Source organism: Acomys minous, assembly GCF_964271855.1.
Source record: "Acomys minous genome assembly, chromosome: 14".
Lineage (NCBI taxonomy): Eukaryota > Metazoa > Chordata > Mammalia > Rodentia > Muridae > Acomys > Acomys minous.
Window position 1 is genome coordinate 5,482,656 of NC_140496.1, and position 25,917 is coordinate 5,508,572.

The 25,917-nt window shown below is 49.9% G+C and overlaps 1 protein-coding gene across 4 annotated transcripts; it reads left to right on the plus strand.

The window, feature by feature from the left end:
* The first annotated feature begins 223 nt into the window (after positions 1–223).
* On the plus strand, positions 224–22,156 carry LOC311583904 (sulfotransferase 2B1-like). 4 transcript variants are annotated; one of them, XM_084757864.1, is made up of 8 exons: positions 224–361; positions 5,205–5,249; positions 6,646–6,809; positions 16,075–16,289; positions 17,067–17,193; positions 17,339–17,433; positions 20,825–21,005; positions 21,669–22,156. In XM_084757864.1, the coding sequence occupies exons 2-8, from the start codon at positions 5,239–5,241 to the stop codon at positions 21,782–21,784; spliced, it is 909 nt and encodes a 302-aa protein (XP_084613990.1). In that variant the 5' UTR covers positions 224–361; positions 5,205–5,238; the 3' UTR covers positions 21,785–22,156. The 4 variants fall into 4 exon arrangements, with proteins under 4 accessions (XP_084613990.1, XP_084613991.1, XP_084613992.1 ...); XM_084757866.1 differs by lacking the exon at positions 224–361 and adding an exon at positions 3,500–3,793; XM_084757865.1 differs by lacking the exon at positions 5,205–5,249.
* Positions 22,157–25,917: the final 3,761 nt, after the last annotated feature.

Here is a 25,917-nt window from a genome sequence, read left to right on the forward strand (position 1 = left end):
AAAGGGATGCTGCCCTGCCCTGCTCCTGGGCTGTTCCCTGGCCCCTGCTTCCGTAAGGGGAGCATTTTGAAACAGCAGATTTGTGTTATGCCCAGTCACTGTTAAACTGCAACTTGGTCTGCTCAAAAAGCACTTCTGTTCTGAACATTACTTACTGCTTGCCTATGCAGGCACTCTTTTCCCAGCCCCTCCCCCAAATGGGTCTGGTTGGGGGCGGGGCACCCTGCAGTCATCTACCCCAGGGCCCTAAAACGCCAGGGTGGAGCCTCTTTGGAGCTGCCCAAGTAGAGCCTGAGCCACGTTTTCTAGCGCTGGCCTGCGTGCAAAGAGCAAAGCAAAATTTGCAGAGACAGACTTTGTGGTGAGTAGGGAATTCCAAAGGGACCGGGTTGGGGGCGGGGGAGGTGGGGCTCCTGTCACAACCCTGCTCCAGGATTCTGTAAGAACATTCCTGTCAGCCGAGGCTGAGCAGCTGTGTAGGAAGACTGAAGGGGGGCTGTGTGTGTGTGTGGGGGGGACTGTCTGGCTGCTGGATGGGGCCTTTGGACCATTCCCACTACTGCCCTGGGGCTGAGACAAGCAGCTCCCAAGTCCACAAGGATGCTCGCAGTATGCCACAACCACACAAGTCCGCTGCTGAGGTGCAGCCCTGTGTGCAAGTGGCCAAGAGCTGGTGGCTAGGGCAGAATTCTGCCAAGCAATGGGCCACACTCTCAACGTCAGACAGATGCTACTGCTAGTCCAAGGCCAGAGCACAGAGATCTGTATCCTCTGATGGGACTTGGACCTTTCTTGGCCCAGATGACAGGCAAGTTTGACCAAAGTTGTGAGATGGTCCTGCAGTGACATCTGAGAGCAAAACCAGCAGCCACCTCGTGTGGACTATCTCCACATTTTAGTGATGGAATTGTTCCACCCAGACCTTGAGATCCCAAAAAAAGAACCAGAAAGACCTAAAACCGCTGTAAATGCAAGAGGAATCTTTAATATTTCAGCTCGCGCTGGGCTGGGTCGCACCCGACACCAAATTAATAGTATCAAAAAGCACCCCCGGGGCATTGATCTGGGGACCTTTTATAAGTCTCTTTCCTCCCAATGTCCCTAAAACAGGGGGGTCCTAGTTTGGCAGTCATCTATTGGTTGAGTAACATAGGGGGTCTAATGTCCAAAAGGTGACAGGCTACAGAGAAAGGCACCAAGACCACCCATGGATTAACTTTCTTTATTTTCTTTGTTCACCACTGTGCCCAGGGAAGTGTCTATTTTCTTAGTAATCCCATCTCTGGTGGGGCTCTTCCTTGCAGCTGTGAGTTCAAATCTCCTTACAGCTGTTTTCCTACCTTTTTTTAAAATTAATTTATTCAGATTACAACTCAATCATTATCCATTTTCCTACCTTTTAAGTCTGTTTCTTCAAAGAACTTTGTGACTCTTAGCTAGGTGCCGAGGCCATATGTGGTTCCAGTGGCCTTGGTTTAAATGGCCATCCAGGTGGTTTGTTAGGGAACAGTATCCCCTTAGCTCAGGAGGGAATGCACCCCCAGATTTCTCCCTGAGTCTGTCTAACTGCTCTCTCTCTCTCTCTCTCTCTCTCTCTCTCTCTCTCTCTCTCTCTCTCTTTAAAAAATACTATTTATTTACTTTCATGATGTGAGTGCTCTATCTGCGTGTACATCTGCATCCAGAAGAGGGCAGTATAGATGGTTGTGAGCCACCATGTGGTTGGTGGGAATTGAACTCAGGAACTCTGGAAGAGCAGACAGTGCTCTTAACCTCTGAGCCATCTCTCCAGCCCTACTTGTCTCTTATATCGGGGTTTAGCCAATTAAAAAAAAAATCTTTTAGGCTTCTCATTCCCCCTTTCTAAGAGGGAACTTAGCTCGACTGCTCAAGATGCACTCAGTCTATTTTAGTCCTTTAATTGGGACTATGGATGGAGGTCTCGTCTTCTGTAGCTGCTTCCATACTGGCATAGGGTCGTTGTCATCGGGGGTTAGAGGATTGGAGGTTTTCGTCTGGGGATGAGGTGCAGCCGTTAACCTTGCCAGGCTGGCCTCTTTTTCTCAAGCCTCGGGAGGTCGGGGGTCCAGTATTTTGCAGCCCTTGGCAGCTCTCAGAAGCATACTCCAGAGAATACGGAGACTAGCAATTTGTAGAGGTCATGAACGCTTTCATCAGGGGCCAGTCTCTGGTGCTGTGACCGTAGCACCATTAGCTGACTGGTGCTCAGCCTTTGTTTAATACGTGTCAATAATTTATTTAGCAAGCATGGCCTAAAGGTGACAGTAGTAGAATAATTAATGGGCCCAGGAGGGTGCATATCAAAGTTGTCAGTCAAGTGAAGCATCAAACCAAGTTTCAACCCATCTTGGCTTGGCTTCTCTCTCCCTGCTTTTCTCCTCTAGACCTTCCCTGACTTTAGCCAAGGACTCTTCTATAATGTCAGACCTACTGACATAAAAACAGCATTCTTGGTCAAATACGAGGCACCAGAGTTCGTGTGAAAGTCAGACTCCACTCTCCACTCAACTGTGGAGACTGTCCTGTCCATTGGCTAGATCTGGGTAGGGGTTCGAAGTTTACTGCACGTATTGTTCTTGGCTGGTGCCATAGTTTGAGCAGGACCCCTGGGCCCAGATCCACCCATCATAATGTTCTTCTTGTAGGTTTCTAGCACCCTCTGGATCCTTCTATTTCCCCATTCTTCCATGCTTCTCTCACCTAGAGTCCCAATAGGATGTCCTCCCCTCTGTCCCACTTTCCTGGTAAGTGAAGACTTTCATGGGACATGTCCCTTGGGCAAGTGTCCAGATAGAAGTGAGTATATACCAATTGACTCTTTCTGCTTCTGGGTTAACTGGATGGGGAGGCCTGGTGGCACTCAGAAGAAAGATAGCAGGCTACCAAGAAGAGACTTGATACCCTATGAGCATATACAGGGGGAAGAGGTTCCCCCTCAGTCACAGTCATAGGGGAGGGGAGTAAGGGGAAAATAGGAGGGAGGGAGGAACGGGAGGATACAAGGGATGGGATAACAATTGAGATGTAATATGAATAAATTAATAAAATATATTTTAAAAACAAAACAAAACAACAAAAACCCAGCATTCTTCTCTGAGTGCTGCACATAACCCTCCTTGTTGTAAGAACACCAAGTCAAGCCCCCTTCCGTTCTGAAGAACTAACTACCTCTGCCGAGGAAACAACGTTTTGTCCTAAACCTGAAATGGAGCTCTCTAATAATTGGATGCCCGAGTCGATAGATTCCCTTAACTGACTATAATGTTTGTCCTGAGGAACCAGCGAGGAGGTGCCTGTTCCTGCCCCTGCAGGCCCTGGCAGCGCTGCAAGAGTTGTAGCTGTTATAGGCTCCCTTTTGTTTCTCATGTGACTTTGGCTAAATGGATCAAAAGGCCAAGAGAAAGTCCTCGTTGCTGTGATAAATGAGCAGGGGAATCAACTGCACTAGCACGCAGTAAGAATCTGAAAGCAGCTTACTGTACGCACAGGAGATCAGGCCAGAGGAACAGGCCCACCATGTATTGTTAGGAAGTACCAGATATTGGTCTGTTCCTATGCCGACAGCAGAGGCCTGCTTACAGAGGCTCCCCTGGGTGTCCAGGATTGTTCCCACACAAGTTCTGCTTCCAGAGACCAGTTGGAGGGTGAATCTGGCCTGTGGGAGTTGATGCTATCTGCAACTGGTCATATCTGCAGCAAGAGTATAGTTACTGACAATTGCTATGGTTCATGAAAAGGAGGCCGTGCATCGTAACATAACCAACAAGACGTGGTGAGGTCTGGGCAGGTCTCATTTCGAGCCTTATAAGTACTGAGCATCAATTCTCAGAGGGGATCAGACTGGGGTTTCCTGTCTTGGTAAGGCTTTGGAGAAGGGGTATATGGGCAGCTAGGGCTCTCTGTTGCTCAGGGCACTTTGGAAGTAGCGGAGCCTATAAGAGGGGGATGCAGGATGGTTTGGGGCCTGTGAGCACCCCTTGTAGGACGGTGTTAGGGCCTATAGCTTTGGGACCCTTTTCTGAAAGAAGTAGCTTAAGGCGTATTATCCCCCCAAGCTGGTCTACCATCCAGAGACGTAACCCAAATTTTTTGCCTTGTAGCCAATTAGTTTGTCATTTACCCTGGTCAGTAAAAGAAAATATGAGTTGGTTACAGGGCTTGGGGTTACTTCGAATGTTACCAGTGACTGCTCATATACATTTGTCATATTTGGGGTCTCTGGACAATTAGGAGAGTCCAGTGGAAATAGGTTTCCAGTCAGTGGCATATTCCTCACATCCCCATTCTGCACGGTACATGTCAACCATGGTCCCACAGTGTTCCTACCGCCAAGAAGAATCAAAGGGGAAAGGACATATATAAAAATGTACCTTGGAGCCTTCAGCCCTGTGTCTTACTCGTGTCTCTGATGGCATGGTGAGGGACAGGTCGAAGCTTAACTTGGGGAACCAAGTGTTTGAAGGAACTACTCAAAATGCCGTAGCTAAAACATTGTCATATTCGTCCCACAGGACCCAGGTATTATTTATAGGGGTGTGTGGATGCCCAACAGCGGTACATACTGTTAACGTTCCTATCACGAATGTGATAATTTTAGCTTGAGTGGTGAAGGTCCCTTTTTTTTGCTTTCGATTCTGTCGCAGCAAGAGTCAAGTGGTCTTCTTGAGTTGGCCATCTTAGCGTGTGTGACGGACCCACGTAGCTATGCTGTTGACTTTCAGTACAGATGGAGTTGTCAGCAATACCACATATGGTCCCTTCCAAAGTGGTTCCAGTGACCCCTGGCGATGTCTTCTAACGCAGACCCAATCTCCTGGTTGGAACTGATGAGGTTCTGGTGGAGGACCTGATTCGTAAAGAGCTCTTAGTCTGGGCTTTGCAAGCTCTGTAAAACTTGGTACCCAGAATCTACAGAATCCAGCTGATCCCAGAAATTCCCGCAATTGCTTTGGGGTTCTAGGGGGGCATATTTTTATTTATTATTTATTTATCTATTTATTTTTTTGGTTTTTCGAGAAAGAGTTTCTCTGTGTAGCCTTGGCTGCCCTGGACTCACTTTGTAGACCAGGCTGGCCTTGAACTCACAGAGATCTGCCTGCTTCTGCCTCCCGAGTGCTGGGATTAAAGGCGTGCGCCACCACGCCTGGCTAGCGGCTGGGATCTTAAGGACTGTTTCTTTGCAGGGCGTCTGACAGCCACCTCTTACCTCCTTCTAAGATGAAACCCAGGTACTGTACCTCTGATTTGCATAACTGGGCTTTCTTTGCAGAGGCTCTTATATCAGAGTTTTCCCAGCGTCTGGAGCAGGTCTCTTGTCACTTGTAGGCACATTTCTTTATCTAAGGGTGCTACATATTGTAAGAGGGTAACTTGGGGGTGCTGTTCTCTGTTCTCACTCAAGCCTTCATGCAGGGCCTTATCGAAGATTCTCAGGGAGGTTTGGAAGCCTTGTGGCAGCTTCATCCAGGTCAACTGTCCGTTCACTGCAGTTTCTGGATTATGCCACTCGAATGCGAAGTATTCTTGACTTTTTGGGGCAAGAGGCAGGCTAAAAAAGCCTTTAGATCTAAAACAGTATACCATTCGTACTCTGGGGACAGGGCACTCAGGAGGGTGTCCGGATTGGCCACAGCTGCATAAATGTCCCTCACTTGCTTGTTGTCCTCTCTGAGGTCCCGTACAGGTCATTTGTGCGTGGCTTCTTGACTAGCAGCAAGGGCGTGTCCCGGGCTGACTGACACTGTTTGAGGACTCCCAATCCCAGCAGCCGCTGGATATGAGGAGTGATTCCCCTTTTAGCTTCTAAGGGCATCGGGTATTGTTGAACCCTGGCTGGATCTGGGCCAGGTTTTAATTCAGCTATAACTGGTATTTTGTGTTTTGCCAGCCCCATGCCTCCCATCTCTGCCCTTGCCTCGGGGAATTCTTTCAGCCAGGGTTCTCTGTGCCGGTCTGGCTTTACAGCTAGACTGAGAAGTCTGTATTCATCTGCTAAGGTGCTGGTGAGGATGCGAACTGGGGTCCCCTGTCGGTCAAGAACTTCGACGTCCAGGATAGCCAGGACTGTTAACACAGAGGAAACTCTGTCTCAAAAAGCTGAAAAAAAAAAAAAAAAAGAAAGAAAGAAAGAAAGAAAAGAAAAAAAATTTCAATGCCATTTGAGGAGAAATGTATGTACGGGGCTCCTAGTTTAGTTAGGGGGGGGGTCTCTCCCCAGCAGGGGGTAGAGGCAATCTGGTATCACCATAAATGAATGGGCTGCTCGGCCCCCTCCTACGTGCAGTATGCCTGTCTCTCTCTCTCTCTTTAATATTTATTTACTTACTTTTATGTATGTGAGTGCTCTATCTGCACGTGCACCTGCAGGCCAGAAGCGGGCATCAGATCACATTGTAGATGGCTATGAGCCACCATGTGGTTGCTGGGAATTGAACTCAGGACCTCTGGGAGAACAGACAGTGCTCTTAACCTCTGAGCCATCTCTCCAGCCCTGCTTGTCTCTTACATCAGAGTTTAGCGAATTTTTTAAAAAATCTTTTAGGCCTCTCATTCTCTCAGAAAGGTGACTGGCTCACACCTGCTGGAAAGCTCTTGGCCCTGGGTCACAGACTCTCTCATCTACAGCCTCACTGCTGCCAGCACCAGCATGACCGAACGCATGACCACCACTGAAATCTTCGACGGCATCCGCTTCCCAGGCTTCATGCACACCTCCGAGTCCCTGAGAGCGGCTTGTTCTCTCCAGTTCCAGGACACGGACATCCTCTTGGTGACATTCCCCAAGTCAGGTGAGAGACTGGGACACTGTACTGACTGTTGTGTAGAGCCCGGGGCACTGTAGTGACTGCTGTGGTGTAGAGCCCGGGGCACCGTAGTGACTGCCGTGTAGAGCCCGGGGCACTGTAGTGACTGTTGTGGTGTAGAGCCCGGGGCACTGTAGTGACTGCCGTGTAGAGCCCGGGGCGCTGTAGTGACTGCTGTGGTGTAGAGCCCGGGGCACTGTAGTGACTGCTGTGTAGAGCCCGGGGCACTGTAGTGACTGCTGTGTAGAGCCGGGGCACTGTAGTGACTGTTGTGTAGAGCCGGGGCGCTGTAGTGACTGTTGTGGTGTAGAGCCCGGGGCACTGTAGTGACTGCTGTGTAGAGCCCGGGGCACTGTAGTGACTGCTGTGTAGAGCCCGGGGCACTGTAGTGACTGTTGTGGTGTAGAGCCCGGGGCACTGTAGTGACTGCTGTGTAGAGCCCGGGGCACTGTAGTGACTGTTGTGGTGTAGAGCCCGGGGCACTGTAGTGACTGCTGTGGTGTAGAGCCCGGGGCACTGTAGTGACTGCTGTGGTGTAGAGCCCGGGGCACTGTAGTGACTGCTGTGGTGTAGAGCCCGGGGCACTGTAGTGACTGCTGTGGTGTAGAGCCCGGGGCACTGTAGTGACTGCTGTGGTGTAGAGCCCGGGGCACTGTAGTGACTGTTGTGGTGTAGAGCCCGGGGCACTGTAGTGACTGCTGTGGTGTAGAGCCCGGGGCACTGTAGTGACTGTTGTGGTGTAGAGCCCGGGGCACTGTAGTGACTGCTGTGGTGTAGAGCCCGGGGCACTGTAGTGACTGTTGTGGTGTAGAGCCCGGGGCACTGTAGTGACTGCTGTGGTGTAGAGCCCGGGGCGCTGTAGTGACTGCTGTGGTGTAGAGCCCGGGGCACTGTAGTGACTGCTGTGGTGTAGAGCCTGGGGCACTGTAGTGACTGTTGTCGTGTAGAGCCCGGGGCGCTGTAGTGACTGCTGTGGTGTAGAGCCGGGGCATTGTAGTGACTGCTGTGTAGAGCCGGGGCGCTGTAGTGACTGCTGTGGTGTAGAGCCGGGGCACTGTAGTGACTGCTGTGGTGTAGAGCCGGGGCACTGTAGTGACTGCTGTGGTGTAGAGCCCGGGGCACTGTAGTGACTGCTGTGGTGTAGAGCCCGGGGCACTGTAGTGACTGCTGTGTAGAGCTGGGGTGCTGTAGTGACTGCTGTGGTGTAGAGCCCGGGGCACTGTAGTGACTGCTGTGTAGAGCCCGGGGCACTGTAGTGACTGCTGTGTAGAGCTGGGGTGCTGTAGTGACTGCTGTGGTGTAGAGCCCAGGGCACTGTAGTGACTGCCGTGTAGAGCCCGGGGCCTCTCCCTGTCACCCGGGAGTCTGGCGAGCTGTAGAGCTGCCTGTTGACCCCACCAGCTCCGTGAAGCCCTCCCCCCCCCCCTTGGCCGGTCATTCGTCCACCTGGTAACCTCAGAAGCTGCACAGTGTTCTTAAGCTGGGCACCAGCAGTCCCCGCCTCCCCATTCCTTTGTCACCCCCGACTTCTCGTAATCTCTCTAATCTCTCTGCGTTTGCCTGAACACGTTTCTTAGCCTGTGGGAAGAATGCAGGGTAATGAAGTGGGGTGTGCGCTGAGAACCAGATTTCATCTACAGTGCTTTAAGCTTGTGGTCTAGCTTTGCCTTGCCCTGAGTCATGCTGAGGTGACTGGTGTGCATCCTCCCCCCCCCACTCCCCCTCATGAAGTATGTTTAAGTGGGGACGGGAACTCCTTAATCCCATAAGATAACCTAGTCTTCCTTCCTCTCTAGTGTGGTCAGGGTGCCAGCGTGGCTCTGCACAGCTGCCCTCTTCATCCTGAGTGCAATAAAGCCAGGCACCCAGGATGAGGAGCCCCACCAGGGGTAGAGCTTGCTTGCTTTTGTCTCCTGAGCACAGCCCAGTGCAGGCACAATACCCATTAAGAGCAAGGTCTGGGGTCTGCCAGCACTCGGGAGGCAGAGGCAGGCCGATCACTGTGAGTTTGTGAGTTTGAGGCCAGCCTGGTCTACAAAGTGAGTTCAGGACAGCCAAGGCCTCACAGAGAGACCCTGTCTCCAAAAAAAAAAAAAAAGATCTAGGGCCTGGCGGTGGTGGCGCAAGCTTTTAATCCCAGCACTTGAAAGGCAGAGGCAGATGGATCCCTGTGAGTTCGAGGCCAGACTGGTCTACAAAGCAAGTTCAGGATAATCAAGCCTATATAGAGTAACCCTGTCTCAAAAAACCAAAAAAAAAAAAAAAAAAAAAAAAAAAAAGAGCACAATTTGCCTCATGATTTGGCCACTTGGGCTACCTGGGCCACCTGGGCCACCTGGGCTACCTGGGCCACCTGGGCCACCTGGGCCACCTGGGCCACCTGGGCCACCTGGGCTACCTACCCATGACTCAGGTGAACCAACAGTTCAGCAGATAGCGGCCAAGGACCCCTTCTCCACCCTGCATAGCTATCCCACTTCCCTGCCACCCTGTCCCCGCCCCCCTGCTCCCTGGATCAGACCCCTCCTGTCACCCGCTGGTCTGTGGGCTGGGCTTCCCAGCAGAAGGAATGCAGTGGGTGGGGCTCCCTCTCTATTCTCCTACAGGATAGGACAGCAAGAGCTGCGGACTCTGAGTCTAAGATCCAGGGGGTCAGAGGGGGGTCAGTGTCCCTGTATGCGGGGGAGGGGGGGGGGACGGGGGACGGGGGGGGGGGGACGGGGGACAGAGCATCAGAAACTGCATGAGCAGATCCAGACAGAGCTGCCGGAAGTAGGCTACAATACTGCCTCTTGTCACCAGCCTTTCAACTAGGCCCAGGCAGGATGCAGTGGGGTGCAGGGGGGGGGGGCCATGCCTGCTCTGAAGAGTCTTCTCTGGCTTGTCTTAGACTGCTTCTGTCTGACTTAGAAAAGGTGGCACACTTTTCCTCCCTATCCTGGAAGCCAGAGAAGCAAAGCCCTGTGCCTTCCCATTCCCAGGGAGGTCCCTAGAGGATTTGCTATCCCTGAAGGTGAGCCCAGCAAAGGGTGCCTTCTTTTTGTTGTTGTTGTTGTTTTGTTTTTAGTTTGTTTGGTTTTTCGAGACAGGGTTTCTCTGTGTAGCCTTGGCTGTCCTGGACTCACTTTGTAGACCAGGCTGGCCTCGAACTCACAGCGATCTGCCTGCCTCTACCTCCGGAGTACTGGGATTAGAGGCATGCGCCACCATGCCCAGCCCTCGTGAGGCCTTTTATAGCCATCCTATCTCCTTGGTATAGTCAGGTCATACACACAATGGCTCCACCTTATTTGTAATCTCAGTTACCCGTACTCAGTAATAGTCTAAAAATATTAAAGGGAAAATTCTAGAAATCACTAAGTCCTGTCTTAAACTGTGCTATGAAAACTTCACACTGCTTGCTTCATCCAACCCAGAATTTGAATTCTCCGTTGTATCAGTCACTGCCCCCCCCCCCCCCCCCGTTAATTTCTTAGCAAAGCTCCCAGTTATCAAATCCATGGCCACAGCGTCCAGGATTCCTGTTGCCCTCAAGCCTCAAAGCATAAGCAATGATGCTGTCCAAGCCAGAGAAGCCAGAGAGCGCTTCCTTCCCTAAAAAGGCACATTTTCAACTTAATAAGGAAAAGCCAAAGTCATCTCAGGTTGCCAAGGTCTGTGGAAAAAACAAATCTGTGAAAGTATGAGGAAGGGAAAGCAATTCAGGCCAGCTTTGCTGTTGGCACAGAGTGAGGTCAGGTTTCAGGCAACATGGAAAAGGTGTTAAGGCTGGGAGTGTGTGGGGGTGTCAGGGTGGCTTGTGCCCCCTCAAACTCCCCCTCCCCCCAGTTCCACTGCTCCCAGGATAAAGGGACAGAGCAGCCTTTGTTGGCATGGGGAACAAGCAGCGGTCCCCAGCCTGGGGCCAGGTGAGACACAAAGAGAAAAAACTCACTAAATTATAGATGGAAGAAATGATTGATGGCTGAGTGTTTCCATTCATCTTGGCGTGTGGTGTATTTGTTTACTTATTTAGGGTTTGGAGTTGGGTTTTTTGTTTGTTTGTTTGTTTTTGTTTTTCAAGACAGGGTTTCTCTGTGTAGCCTTGGCTGTCCTGGACTCACTTTGTAGACTAGGCCGCTTATTTAGGTTTTTAAAGTGTGTTTATTTATTTATGGGTTTGTTTTGTTTTGTTTTGAGGCAGAGTCTATGTAGCCATGGCTATCCTGGAACTCAGCCTGGCCTAGAACTCAGTACGATTCACCTGCCTCTGATAGGATTAAAGGCACGTCGTGCCCCCATACCCCGGCCGAAGATGCTTTTATAACAATATGTTGGCATAGCCCTGTTGCAGAGCGTTGTTGCTTCATTGTTACAGGTGCCTTACCTTACTGTTGCGGACATGAGCACTGTGGCGTAACTGCAGTGAAAATGTCTTATGGGCTGGAGAGTTAGCTCAGTGATTAAGAGCACTGTCTGCTCTTCCAAAGGTCCGGGGTTTGATTTCCAGCACTCACATGGCAGCTCACAACTGCCTGTAACTCAAGATCTGACACCCTCACGCCAATGCACATAAATTAAAATTAAATAAAAATTTTTTTTTAAAAAAAGGAAAGAAAATGTCTTATGAGGACACTAAAACTGTTTTCTTTTCTTTTCTTTTTTTCATTTTTTGAGAGAAGGTCTCACTATGTAGCTCTGGCTGGCTTGGAACTTGCTTTATACACCAGACAAGCCTTGAACTCATAGAGATCCTCCTGCCTCCACCTGCACGAGTGCTTGAATTAAAGTTGTGCTCCACTACTCCAGGCAGCAGAGATTTTCTTTTTCTTTTCTTTTCTTTTTTTTTTTTTTTAAGATTTTATTTATTTATTACATATACAGTGTTCTGCCTGTAAGTATGCCTGTAGGCTAGAAAAGGACGTCAGATCTCACTGTAGATGGCTGTGAGCCACCATGTGGTTGCTGGGAATTGAACTCAGGACCTCTGGAAGAGCAGTCAGTGCTCTTAACCTCTGAGCCATCTCTCCAGCCCAGCAGAGATTTTCTAAATCATCATTCTGCATTGACCAGCTAGCAGCTGATGAATGAGTCAGCTTTCCCTCACTCTGAAAAACATCTACAATACCAGATTATAAAGCCAGTTTACTGGAGATGCCAATCATGTCCTTGGCTTTGGTCTTGTGCAGCGTCGTGGTAGAGTGGGCTTGGCAGAGCAAATTCACTCTTTAAGACTGAGAAGTGAAGGCCGGGCATGGTGGCGCACGCCTTTAAGCCCAGCACTCGGGAGGCAGAGTCAGAGGCAGGTGGATCACTGTGAGTTCGAGGCCAGCCTGGTCCACAAAGCTAGTCCAAGACAGCAAGGCTACACAGAGAAACTTTGTCTCGAAAAGCAAAAAAACAAAAGCAAAGACTGAGAAGTGAAAAGGAGAAAGAGAAAGGGACAAGGGTGTGGGCTAGCAACACAGAGGCTCACATAGCATGCACAGGCGCCGAGATCCATCCCAAGTAGCAAAAAATAAGAGGGAGGTAGCATATGCCTTTAAGCCCAGCACTCGGGAGGCAGAGGCAGGCGAATTTCTGTGAGTTCGAGGTCGGCCTTGTTCAGAAAGGGAGGCCAGGACAGCCAAGGCTACACAGAGAAACCCTGTCTTGAAACAAACAAACAAAAAACAGAAAAGCCAGGCACAGTGGCATATGCCTGTAATCCCAGCACTGGGGAGGCAGAGGCAGGTGGACCTCTGTGAGTTCGAAGCCAGCCTGGTCAAAATGAATTCAGGACAGGCAAGGCTACACAGGGAAATCCTGTCTCAAAAACAAACAAACAAACAAAAACCACAAAAAAAAAAAAACCCACACCAAAAATAAAATAAAATAAAAAGATAAGAAGACGCTTAATACAGGTAAGTTGGAAGGAATGCTCACAAGTGTGGGCAAGGCTCAGAGTTTGAAGCCTGGCAACAAATCAAGCAGGCATGGCAGCACGTGTCTGTAAACCCAGCACTCAGGCACTCACGTGATGGAGGCACGGAAGCCAGAAGCTTAACACACGACCCGTCTCAGAAGAAAGGAGAAAAGACTGGGGTCCTCTCAGACGACACCCCTCCATGACCCAAAGACCTCCCAGCAGTCTCACCTTTAGCCTCCCACCTTCTGCCAACACACAGGCCTCTCAGAGATACTTAGACTCGAGCTCTCCTGCTGGCCAGCAAGGACTGTCAGCCTTGCTTGCCTGAGTTTGAGTGGGGTCAGTGATATTTTGCTTTGTAGGAACGTGCTAAAAGAATTTGCCACCGAGCGTGGCAGTGCGTGCGGATCTTCATGAGGTTGAGGCAAGCCTGGTCTACATACTGAGTGCCAGAACAGCTACGGTTGCAGCCCCATAGTGAGACCCTGTCCAAAACACCAAAATGCCAAATACTGACGAAGTTGCCCGTTTGTTTGCAGCTCTCACACTTAGTTTATACCCGTGTGGTGTCTTTGCCAAATGGCTACTCTTGGGAGCCAGAGGGCTTGCACTGGACCACAGCTCTGAGCTGCCCCTTCCCGGCCACACTTGTGTCTGTCACTTGGCTGCCACTGGAGCCACGTGTTGTTCCCCGCTGAGCTCCACTTGTGTTCTGAGGTCCGGCTGCCGTGTGTTTCTTTTCAGTGTAATTTCAGCACCAATTTGCCTAACTGTTGAAACCTGAGGGTATTTTTTATTGGAATTGTGTTTAATTTACAGATTAACATGGGAGAACTGGTCGGTTTGTTTTGCTAAGACATCCTGTCTAAGGACAGAGAATTCTCCATCTGCCCAGCCCACCCCCATATCTCCACAGAGGCGGGAACACTCTTCCCACACTGTTTTTCTGCTCCTTCCTGTTGGTCTCTGTCACTGCTGTAGTAGGCTTTTCTCCACTGTTACACCACAAAGTTGCTACTGTGGGGCATATGAGGACAACTGATTTCTTCTTTTTTGTTTTTAATTTTAGAAAAGCATTATTTGTGACTTGCTTATGTAGACAGCTACTTTGTCTTTTTTGTTTGTTTGGTTTATTGTTTTGTTTTGTTTTGAGACAGGGTTTCTCTGTGTAGTCTTAGTTGGTCTGGACTATCTCTGTAGACCAGGCTGGCCTCGATCTTACATCAATGCCCCTGCCTCTGCCTCTCGAGTACTGGGATTAAAGGCGAGCGATACCACGCCCAACCATGCTTGTCTTATTGATACATGCATGCCTGGTGCTGAAGAGGCCAGAAGAGGTGGTCACACACCCTGGAGCTGGAGTTACAGAGAACTGTGAGCTGCATGCGGGGAACTGAACCCACGTTTTCTGGAAAGCAGCCAGTTCTTTTAACCACTGGACTGTTTCTCCAGTTCCAAGACTTGTGATTTTCTTCCAAAGCATGCTTTTTTCTTTTCTTTTTCTTTCTTTCTTTCTTTCTTTTTTTTTTTGAGACAGGGTTTCTCTGTGTAGCCTTGGCCATCCTGGACTCACTTTGTAGACCAGGCTGGCCTCGAACTCACAACGATCCACCTGCCTCTGCCTCCCGAGTGCTGGGATTAAAGGCGTGCGCCACCATGCCCGGCTTTCTTTTCTTTTCTTTTTGATTTATTTATTATATATACAGTGTTCTGTCTGCAAGTACACCTGCATACCAGAAGAGGACACCAGATCTCAATATAGAGGGCTATGAGCCACTATGTGGTTGCTGGGAATTGAACTCAGGACCTTTGGAAGAACAGCCAGTGCTCTTAACCTCTGTGCCATCTCTCCAGTCCATGCTTTTCTTTTCTCTTCCTTTCTTACCTTCCCTCCCCCCTCACCCCCATGGCACAAAGACTAAAACCTAGGGCTTCATGATCTTCCAGTGAGCCTATGCCCAAAACAAAACATGGTTTTTAATAATGTGTTAGGGCTGTAAGATAGAAATTCATACTAAAAACTAGGGTTCTACTATAAAAAAAAAAAAAAACCTAAAAGAAATGTGAGAATGCATGGAAGAGTTTGCTAAGAAAAGCCTGCATTGCCACAAGCAGACAATTCTGTGGTGAAGACATAGAAAGAAAGAAGCAGGGGCTGGGTTTGGCTCAGTGGTAGAGTTCTCACTTGATTCATACTAACCCAGGGCTCCACCTGTAGGACCCCAAGAAAGGGAGGGAGGGAGAAGATGTAAGTGGGGAGGTGTTGTGTAGAAAGCCCAAGCGCTTTAGAAAACCCCTGTGTAGAAGTTGCCTAGCTGTGGCTGAGATGCGGGGCTAGGAAACGCCCAGTGCTCACGGACAGAAAGTTAGCAGAAATCCAGGTGATAAAAGCTCTACTGAAGGCCTCGTGTGGTGGCGCACGCCTTTAATCCCAGCACTCGGGAGGCAGAGGCAGGTGTAGCTCTGCGTTCCAGGCCATCCTGGTCTACAGAGTAAGTTCTAGATAGCTAAGGCTATGTATAGAGATCCTGTCTCACAAACAAACAAACATTGATTAAGGCCTCAAGCTGGGATGACGAACATGGAAGAGAGTGGCAGAGCACTCAGCTGTGGGTTCTGTGGTCTGTGGAAGACAGAAAGTGAGAGTACAGGACCAGGCTTGCTTAAGAATCTTCACCATCCTAGCCGGGCATGGTGGCACATGCCTTTAATTAATCCCAGCACTCAAGAGGCAGAGGCAGGCGGATCGTTGTGAGTTTGAGGCCAGTTTGGCCTACAAAGTGAGTGCAGGGCAGCTAAGGCTACATAGAGAAACCCTGTCTCAAAAAAACAAACAAAAACAAAAACATCTTCACCATCCTGTTTACACCATTTAAAAATGCACCCAAGGGCTGGAGAGATGGCTCAGAGGCTAAGAGCACTGTCTGCTCTTCCAGAGGTCCTGAGTTCAATTCCCAGGAACCACATGGTGGCTCATAGCCATCTACAATGTGATCTGATGCCCTCTTCTGGCCTGCAGGGGTACAAGGAGGCAGGGGGCTGTATACATAATAAATAAATAAATCTTTTTTTAAAAAATGCAACCAGCTGTGCGTGGTGGCACACGCCTTTAATCCCAGCACTTGGGAGGCAAAGGCAGGCAGATCTCCAAGTTTGAGGCCAGCCTGGTCTACAGAGTGAGTCCAGGACAGCTAGGGTGACACGGAGAAACCCTGTCTTGGAAAAACCAAAATAAATAAGTAAATGCATCCAATAGATCTGTTACTCTGAGGGGAAAATGAGAAAGTGTGACTGACTGTCTTATGCAGAAGTGGCCACGCCCCCTCACCTGCCCCACCCTGACTCCCACCCACTGCCCTGCAGGTACCACATGGATGCAGCAGATCCTGAGCCTGATCTTCTGTGAGGGCGACCTGTGGCCTATCCACCACCTCCCCAACTGGGCCCGAGTGCCCTGGATAGAGCATGTCTCCTTCAGCAGCCTCCTGTCCAATCTTAATGCTTCCTGGCCTCGCCTGTTCACTTCCCACATCAATGCCAGAGGCCTGGCCCCAGCTCTGATGAAGTCCAAGGCCAGGGTAAGGAACAGGTGCCTTCTGGCTCCTAAGCATCTCATAAGAGTCAAGATGGGGTCAAAAGGGTCCGAAGGATCCGGACTTTACCTTCAAGTCCTGGGGTGAAGAGCATGGAGCGTAGGTGAGTAGAGATCACAGCAGCGTCAGAGCCAGGCTAGACCTGAGGTAGCCTGTGCAGTAGGAAGCCTCTTCTAGGCCAGAAGGAGGGGGTGGGGGAGCCAGGCTGGTAGCGCCTGGTCCAGGTGGAGCGACTGTCAGAGTTGCCTGTGTTGACCTAGTGGTTGGCTCTTCCTACCCTGCCCTCTTGGTGGGGAGGAGACAGAGAGACCCAAGTAGGTCTTTCAGACACAGGTTTATACCCGCCCTCCTCACAGACGAAAGCAGTGGCATCTTGATAGGCAAGGCCCCCTTACACCTGTTGGGAGATAGGGGCCACAAGCTGCCTGGAGCCAGAGGGAACGAATAACAACGCTACTTTATTTCAAATAAAATAACAATGTCATTCTATTTACAAACAAAACAATTTAAATGTAATAATAAAGAAACCAAAATATGCCCCCAGAAGGCACCCGTTCCCTAGCCAGACAGGACCCCGGCCTATTGCCACTCAGTGACCAGGTGTGGCCCATGCCCGGCATCCACTTTTACCATTCACTGCTGTGTTGGGGGCTCCAGGACAGCACTGTGCAACTCTTCCCACGCCCCACTTCTAACCCCGGGTCTCAGCTGGGGAAGTCCCGAGCACCTCAGAGCCCTGAGATTCAGGACTCTGCCCGCCAGGTGGTGTACATGGCACGGAACCCCAAGGACGTTGTGGTTTCCTACTACCACTTTCACGGAATAGCCGGCTTCCTGCCCAACCCCGGCTCCTTTGAAGAGTTTGTGGACGAGTTTCTCGAGGGCACAGGTGGGTCTCAGGCACTGAGGGGCTCTCAGAGATGCCCCGCCCGCCCCATCACCCACCTGACGGGCAGCGCCTTTGCTTCCTTGCTCCTGCCGCCTCAGCCCAGCTTTCGCAGCTGCAGCGCCTCCTCCGTTTCCTCCCTCCTCAGGTTTCTTCGGCTCCTGGTTTGACCACGTGAAGGGATGGCTGGGCCTCCAGAAAGACCTGAATTTGTTTTTTATCACTTATGAGGAGCTGAAGCAGGTGGGTTGCCTCTTCCACATACCCCACAGGCCGCCACCTACAGCCAACTCGCCCTCAGTCAAAGCCCTGGCATCCCCAGCTCTTCCAGAACATTCTGTGGAGCTTGCTTTCCTAAGACAGGACTGCCGGCGGTAGTGACACTGTCATAACCCTCCTGCCTTCAGCTTTCCAAAAGTTACAGCCCTCGTAAGACTTGTTGGTAGGACTTTGAAGCAAATCTTACTTTATCTTACGTGATGAGTATTTGTCTCCATATATGATACACATGGCTATGTACCACGTGTGTGCCTGGTGCCCAAGGAAGCCAGAAAATGGACATTAGATCCCCCTGGAAATGGAGTTATAGATGGTTGTAGCCGCTATGTGGGTGCAGGAATCAAACTCAGGTCCTCTGCAAGAACAGTAACTGCTCATAGCACGCTGGTGGCGCACGCCTTTAATCCCAGCACTCAGGAGGCAGAGGCAGGTGGATCGCTGTGAGTTCGTGGCCAGCCTGGGCTACAGAGAGAGTTCAGGACAGTCACAGGCAAGGCTACGGGGAGAAACTCTGTCTCAAAAGAGAGAGAGAGAGAGAGAGAGAGAGAGAGAGAGAGAAAATTCATAACAATCCACCTGCCTCTGCCCCTCTGAGTGCTGGAACTACAGTTGTGCTGCTCTGCACTTGGCTACAATGAAAATTTTAAAAGATTTATTTACCTATTTATTATGTATACAGTATTCTGCCTGCATGTACACCTGCACACCAGAAGAGGGCACCAGATCTCATCATAGATGGCTGTGAGCCACCATGTGGTTGCTGGGAATTGAACTCAGGATCTCTAGAAGAGCAGACAGTGCTCTTAACCTCTGAGCCATCTCTCCAGTCCCTACAAATGAGTGTTCTTAGCTCTCCAACATGAGTTTCAAGGTTTTTTGTTTTGTTTTGTTTTGTTTTTTTGGTTTTTTTTGAGACAAGGTTTTTCTGTGTAACCTTGGCTCTCTTGGACTTGCTGTGTAGACCAGGCTGGCCTTGAACTCACAGCAATCCGCCTGCCTCTGCCTCCCGAGTGCTGGGATTAAAGGCGTGTGCTACCACACCCAGCTGAGTTTCAAGAATTTTTAATTCATTTTATTTGTGTGTGTATGCGTCTTCCAGTATCAGTCAGAAGACACTAAATCCCATGAAGCTGAAGTTACAGGCAGTTGTGGGCTGCCTGACCTGGGTGCTGGGATTTGAACCTGTATCCTCTGGAAGAGCAGCAAGTGCTCAACTACTTAGCCATCTCTCTGGCCCAAGAATTCCTAATGTACATTTACAATTTTAATATTGTAGGACTTGGGAAATAGCTAAGTTGTTAAGGTGCTCCTGGAACATGTATGAGGACCTGCGTTTGACACCCAGAACCCGCATTAAAAAGCCAGGCTTTAGTGACACATGTTGGGGAGCCCAAAGCAAACAGATGCCGATGGCTCACCGCCCGGTCTGTCTGGTGAGTTGAAGGCCTGTGTTAGACCTTTTCTCAAAAAACAAGATGAGCTTCTCTAAGAAATGGCACCTGAGATTTTCCTCTGGCCTCTAAATGCACACACACACACACACACACACACACACACACACACACACACACACTGAGTAGAAATGAAAACAAGAAAACAAACAACAACCACAAAACATGTAGGGGGCCAGAGAGCTGGCTCAGTGGATAGTGGCATCTGTTGGCCTGGTTCGATCCCTGGACCCCACGTGGTGGAAGTAGAGCACTAACCGCCCTCTTTGATCTCCCCCTGGGCCCTAAGCTGTACATTCAGTCTATTAATGTGATTTTTGTGTTTATTCCTCAAAGTAAGCTCTGATTCATATTTGACTGCATTTGAAAATTTAGGTAGGCTCCTCTGAGCAGCCCTGGCGCATGCACACACTCCCCTCCCCCCACCCCCCCTCCCGTTTCCCCCCTCCCCCATTTGCTTCTCCCTTCAGCCCCTGCACTTTCTAAAGGAACAGACAGGCCTTCCGCTTACTCCCCCCACCCTGGCACAGCCAGCAGAGGCACGCACGGTGCTGGAGAACCTTGAGTTCTCTGAGCTGTTCCAATATTATGTGTAAACAGCAAGATTTTTAACTCAGAATAACAAGGCGAAATCCACTTCCTCACAGTGTGTTTTAAATTACATCCACAAGGCTGACCTTTCCTTTGCCTGCAGCCTTGGCTCCAGCTGTTGAGGTGGTGTGTGCCAAGGGATTTTTGGGAATTGAAGATCTGTTGGGTCTTAAAAACTGTACACATTTGCCCCCCAGCAGACAGCACTGGTTTGGCCTCAAGACATTAGAAAAAAAAAAACAAAGATGACCATGAATAGATTTATATCAATAGGTTTAGGCGCTTGCAACCAAATGAGTTTACAAAAGTACAAAATAAATACGAACACAGAAATTAAAGCTCAGTTTTCTTTTTTTTTCTTAAGCTCAATATAAACGTAAAAATATGTTAATGCGTGAGCTTTGATTTTTCAAGATTTTTATACCCTGCTTCCAGTCCTTGGGAATTGGTGGTGCTGGCCCGATTGGACAGCTCAGGCAAGGCTCCTGACAGGAACTGAGACCAGCCACCCTGAGTGCCCTCTGTGTCTCTCTGGGCTTTAATTTCTGTGTCCCACAATGGGCTGGGCTCTCCCACACCAATCATTAATCAAAGAAAAACAACAACAACAAAAAAACTCCTCCATTTTGCCTGCAAGCCAGTTTTTTTTTTCCTTTTCTGAAACAGGTTTCTCTGTGTGGCCTTGGCTGTCCTGGACTCACTTTGTAGACCGGGCTGGCCTCGAGCTCACAGAGATCCACCTACCTCTGCCTCCCTGAGTGCTGGGCTTACAGGTATGCGCCACCACGCCTGATGTCCACCCATGCATTCTTAATGACTAGGAAATATTCTGTGCTATAGACATAGCTAAAATAATTCCCTTCATGTTTGGATTTTATGCCATTTCCAGCTACTTCCTATAATGGATAATATTGAATTGAGCATGACTGTTTACACTTTCAGTTACTTGTACTGTTTTTGAATATATATTGGGGGGGGGGGAGTGTTGAGGCAGTGCCTTTCTATGTAGCCCTGGCTGTCCTGGAACTCATTCTGTAGACCAGGCTGGCCTCAGACTCACAGTGATCCACCTGCCTCTGCCTCCTGAGTCCTGGGATTGTCCAGCTTATTTTTTTTTTAAATGCACTGTATATGTACGCGTATATGTGGATATTTGTGCCTTTGATCCCTTGGAGCTAGAGTTACAGGGTGCTAGAAACTGAACTTGGGACCTTTGCAAGAGCGGTATACACTCTTATCCTTTGAGCTGTGCCTCTGGTCCCTACTTGTATTATTTTTATGTCTTCAATATGTGTCCTTTCCTCTGGGCCCAGGAGCCTCGCCCTACCATCCAGAAGTTAAGTGAATTCCTGGGGCGCACCCTGGGGCCCAAAGAGGTGGACACCATACTGGAACACTGCAGCTTCTCCTTCATGAGTGAGAGCAACATGGTCAACTACAGCCTCTTGGGCAAGGAGATCATGGACCAGAGCCAGAGCAAGTTCCTGAGGAAAGGTAGGCCGCCCTCCCAGCCTCTATCCACGTGCCCAGGGCCCAGCTTGGAACAGTGAACCCTCACTTTTTTATTTTCTGGTTTTTCAAGAGGTTTCTCTGTTATCTTGGCTGTCCTGGATTCACTTTGTAGACAGCCAACTGGGGAGAGACTGCGTGCCACACGCTGAGCGTAGATTTAGCATAAAAGACTTCAAAGTCAGCCCTACAGTGACCAGTGACGCACTTCCTTCAACAAGGCCACACCCACTCCAACCAGGCCACACCTCCCCCAACAAGACCACACCCACTCCAACAAGGCCACACCTCCCCCAACAAGACCACATCCACTTCAACAAGGCCACACCTCCTATAGTGCCACTCCCTATGGGCCAAGCACTCACACACTTGAGCCTATTGGGATCATACCTATTCAAACCAGCATGGGCTCTGCTCCCACGCTCTCCCAGGACACTAGATCAGGGCACCATCATCACCGCTTACCCCGGTTTCTAAGTCCAGTCATGTTCCCAGGTAGCAGGTAGACGGTGCACGTGCCTCCTACAGGACATAGTTCCGAATATGGTGATGGAGAGACAGCAGCCAGTTTCTCAGGGGCTGGCTGTGGTGTATTCTTGTCATCTCCTTTCCCTGCCTGACTCATGCCGTCTGCTCTTACTCCTCCAGGTGTTGTGGGGAGCTGGAAGGAACACTTTACTCCAGAGCTGGATAAAAAGTTCAATGCTGTATACCAGTCCGAGATGGGTGACTCTGGCCTCTGCCTGCCCTGGCACATGGACTGACCCTTCTGACCGATTCCCACAGTCCTGCCTCCCTGGCCCCCTGTTCCGCTGGCCCCCTGGCCTATTATCCTCCCCTGTCTAGCAATAAAAGCTCCGGGCCATGCTGTGCAGATTCTGTCTCAGCTCCACCCGGATCTGTGTCCTCCATCCCTACCCTGGGACCTGAGGGCGAAGATGGAGATACACCCACAAGGACCTTCTTTTTTCCTCTAGAGCACGGCCCTTCGCTGGGCTGCAGTCCCAAAGCTTTCTTCAGAACCTCCACACATGACTTCCCTAGACCTTATACCCCAGGGTCATTCTTCTAGAGGGTAAAAGTAAAGATATAGAAAACAGGGGGCACCTGTGGGGTGCCCTGGGATACCTAGTCTAGACCAGAGAAGTCATCTCAACACTGGGAACAAACACCAACCAACCCGAGTAACGGGAGACTCTCGGCCCACTCACCGGGGCTCCCACCAGGATGTCTGCTGTCCTAGCCACACGTGCACAGCAGCAAGCTTCTGCTCTGGGCAGGAGGGATGGCAGCCCTGGGCACAACCAGGCCCAAGTGGTGCCAGCAAAGTCCTTTCTCGTCCTCCCCATTGCTGTGTGCTGCCCATCTGCCTCCGTTCTATGGAATACGCTAATGGCAATATGACAAAAAAAGCCAGTCCTGGCTGGAAGCCAAGGAGAGCCTTGATCCAAGTAGCTGGCTCCAGTACCGATTGACTCAGAGCTCAGTCGTGTTTTCATTTAGAGCCTGTCCTACAAGCTGTCTGTTCACGCACTGCAATGAGATCAACCCTCTCTAGACCTTTGGCCTTGGCTCAACGACTGGAAAGAATCCCTGTTTTTTATTTCGGGATAGGGCAGTGTGATGATGATTGTTTCCTGCTCCAGGCCACAGCTCAGCCAAGAGAAGCTATGAGGCCACAAGAGAGTGGGGACCCTTCAGGGTCTGAGTGCAGGGCTGGAAGCTGCAGCACTTTTGCCTGTGCCAGTATGGAAGGACACAAAGGCATCCAGATGCCAAGAATTGGCATCCTGGGCACTGTGGCACATGTGTCTAGTGCTCAACCCCAGCCATGCGCCCCAGCAGGGATGTACCAGGCCTGAGGCAGGCTGCTAGAGTACTGTGACCAGCCAGCTGTCTCCCTCAGGGTCTTGGTGTCAAAAGTCAAGCCCAGGGGCCATCAAGAGAGTTGGGAAGGAAGACACCCCGGAAATGAAATTCAGGGGCAAAATGGAGCGTGCCATGGGAGAGGCAGGGAAGGAACAAGCCCTGCTTCTCTGTTTTCTTGGGTGAAATTTTAGATGCAGATCCTTGTCAGGCAGGCTTGCCGGTCCAGGCAAGAGGCCAGAGTGACTGGGGGGCTAGAGAGATGGCTCAGTGGTTAAGAGCACTGTCTGCTCTTCCAAAGGACCCGGGTTCAATTCCCAGCAACCACATGGCAGCTCACAACTGTCTGTAATTCCAGTTCCAATGGCTCTGACACCCTCACGCTTAAAAAAAAAAAAAAAAAAGAGGCCAGAGTGACTACACTACCCAGAATGACCAGGGGTAAATGGAGCTTAAGGGTGGAGACATCAAACGCACCTTGCAGAGGGGAAGCAAGGCTGCTTTGCAGCACCGAGCACTGAAGCCAAGGACTCACACGCTTAGCAAGAATTCTATATCTTCTGGGTGTGGCGGCACACGCCTTTAATCCCAGCCTTCAGGAAGAAGAGGCAGATGGATCTTCTATGAGTTCAAGGCCAGCTTGGCCTACATACTGAATGCCAGGTTCACATACTTTAGTTAACATGAGCAGCTAGCCAGAAGCAGAACTGCAGAAGCCAAAAAGCAGGATTAGTGCATTTAGAGACTTTCCCAGAACTGTGGGCTTCGATGGGTTAGGGTCTTTGTTTTCATTTTGGTAGCGTTGTCTACGTGCTGAGTTTTACGGCCCTGAATGGATCTTCTGTCATGGATTCAGCTGTGCTAAGGTCTGTTGCAGCCAAGCCTCTTTCACACCCCAACCCTAGAACGTCACATAACCTGAATCCCACAGGTCCACTCTACTCCTGATTTCTTTGATTCAACCCTGCATGTCCAATCCTGCAGAGCCCTTTGCGTGTGTCTGTATGTGTGCACGTGTGCAAATAAATATGTATGCACTATATGTCCATGCCTATGGAAGCCAGAGATTAACATCAGGTGTCTTAGCCAGGAATGGTCTACAAAGTGAGTCTAGGATAGCCAGGGCTACACAGAGAAACCCTGTCTAGATTAAAACAACAACAACAACAATAACAAAACATTAGATATCTTCTTCAATCAATCCTCATCTTTTTTTTTAAGATAAGCTTTTGAAAAATATTTTACTTGCGTGTTATTTATGTGTATGCACAGGTGTGAGTACTTTTGGAAGCCAGAAGAGGATGTCAGATCCCCTGGAGCTGGAGTTTCAGGCAGTTACAAGCTGTCGAACTTAGGTGCCAGGAACTGAACTTGGGTCCTCTGGAAGAACAGCAAGTGCTTTTTTTTTTTTTTAATGAGGTTTTTCTGTGTAGCCTTGGCTGTTCTGAACTTGCTTTGCAGACCAGGCTGGCCTTGAACTCACAGTGATCTGCCTGCCTCTACCTCCCAAGTGCTGGGATTAAAGGTGTGCACCACCATGCCCAGTACATCAAATGCTCCTAACTGCTGAGCTATGTCTCAGCATCTCTATTTCATTTTTTGATATAGGGTTTCTCATTAAGCCTGGAGTTCCTGGACCAGGTTCTGTCTACCAGTGCTGAAATTAGAAATGCCCACAGTGGACCTGTCTTTTTATTCAAGTTCTAGTGATCCAAGCTACAGGCCCCATAACTGTGCAGCAAGCTTTTAATTTTTTCCAACTGAGCCATCTCCCCAGCTTCCTGAAAAGCCCATTTCAGAGAGCTTAGAGCAAGCAGAAAAGTATGGCAGAAATGTGTCCCCACCCCCCACACAGCAGAGAGCTGGTTCTCCACTGTCTAACCGTTAAGATAACTACATGAAACCGGGCATAGTGGCACACACCTTTAGTCCCAGCAGTAAGGAAGCAGAGGCAGGTGGATATGAGTTCAAAGCCAGCCTGGTCTACATATGAGTTCCAGAATAGCCAGGGTTATGTAGAGAGACCTTGTCTCAAAGAAAGAAAGAAAGAAAGAAAGAAAGAAAGAAAGAGAAAGAGAAAAGACAAAAGAAAGATAAGAGCTCCAAGGAGGATCTGTCCTAGTCACAGGGTTGCTCTTAGCAACCCAAGTCCTCATACTCAAAGGACAATTGACTGGCCATAGCCAAGGGAGAGGTTCCCAGATTTCATTACAGATGCTCTTTACAATGGTTGCAAACATTGGCCAGGCGATGGTGGCGCTGGCCTTTAATTCCAGCACTTTAATTCCAGAGTTCAAGGCCAGTGAGTCCAGGACAACTAAGGCTACACAGAGAAACCCTGTCTTGAAAAACCAGGAGGGGAGGGGGAGGGGAGAGGAGAAAGGGAGTTTAACCTGTAACCTGGCCACCAAGGTACCTCAAAGGTGGCAGAGGTAGGGGTTTCAAGGCTACATGTGCGAGAACATGCAAGCCCAGAACAGGGAAGAAGCTGCCCTGTTCCTGCCAGTCTCAGGACATGATTTCAAGGATTTGGGCACCTCTGGACCTCACTCTTGCTCCAGACAGGCTCCCCCAGTTGCACAGCTTCCCAGCACCCCCCCCCCACAGTAAGCAGCCTATATAAGACCCTGCCTCAAAACCAAAGAGACAGCCTGCAGTGACGGGGCACACCTTTAATCCTAGGACTTGGGAGACAGAGGCAGGTGGATCTTTGGGAGTTGAAGGTCTTCTTAGTCTACATTAGAGAGTTCTAAGTCACCCAGTGAGTGCTACATGGTGAGACCTTGTCTCAAAGCAACAACAAAACCCCAGGAGGCCCCAGTAGCCTACAAGCGCTGGACCTCAGCAGCAGAGAAAGAAAAGCAAGCCAAGTCCCAGGACTTGCCACATGCTCAGAAGGGCTGGGATGAAAGCACAAAGGGCAGCAAGTGTTCTGGAAGGGTAGCTCTTCTGAATGAATTGGGCTTACCCCGGGGCCAACAGGTCAGCTTGATAAAACTGAGTTTGGGGATGTCCAGAGGAGCCCCCTAGT

Excerpts from the sequence above, each read along its gene's own strand:
- LOC311583904 (XM_084757866.1), top strand. The coding sequence starts at position 3,744 with ATGGTTCATGAAAAGGAGGCCGTGCATCGTAACATAACCAACAAGACG. Across the intron at positions 16,290-17,066 it reads TGATGAAGTCCAAGGCCAGG|GTGGTGTACATGGCACGGAA; the intron begins GTAAGGAACAGG and ends TCTGCCCGCCAG. Across the intron at positions 17,434-20,824 it reads CTTATGAGGAGCTGAAGCAG|GAGCCTCGCCCTACCATCCA; the intron begins GTGGGTTGCCTC and ends CTCTGGGCCCAG.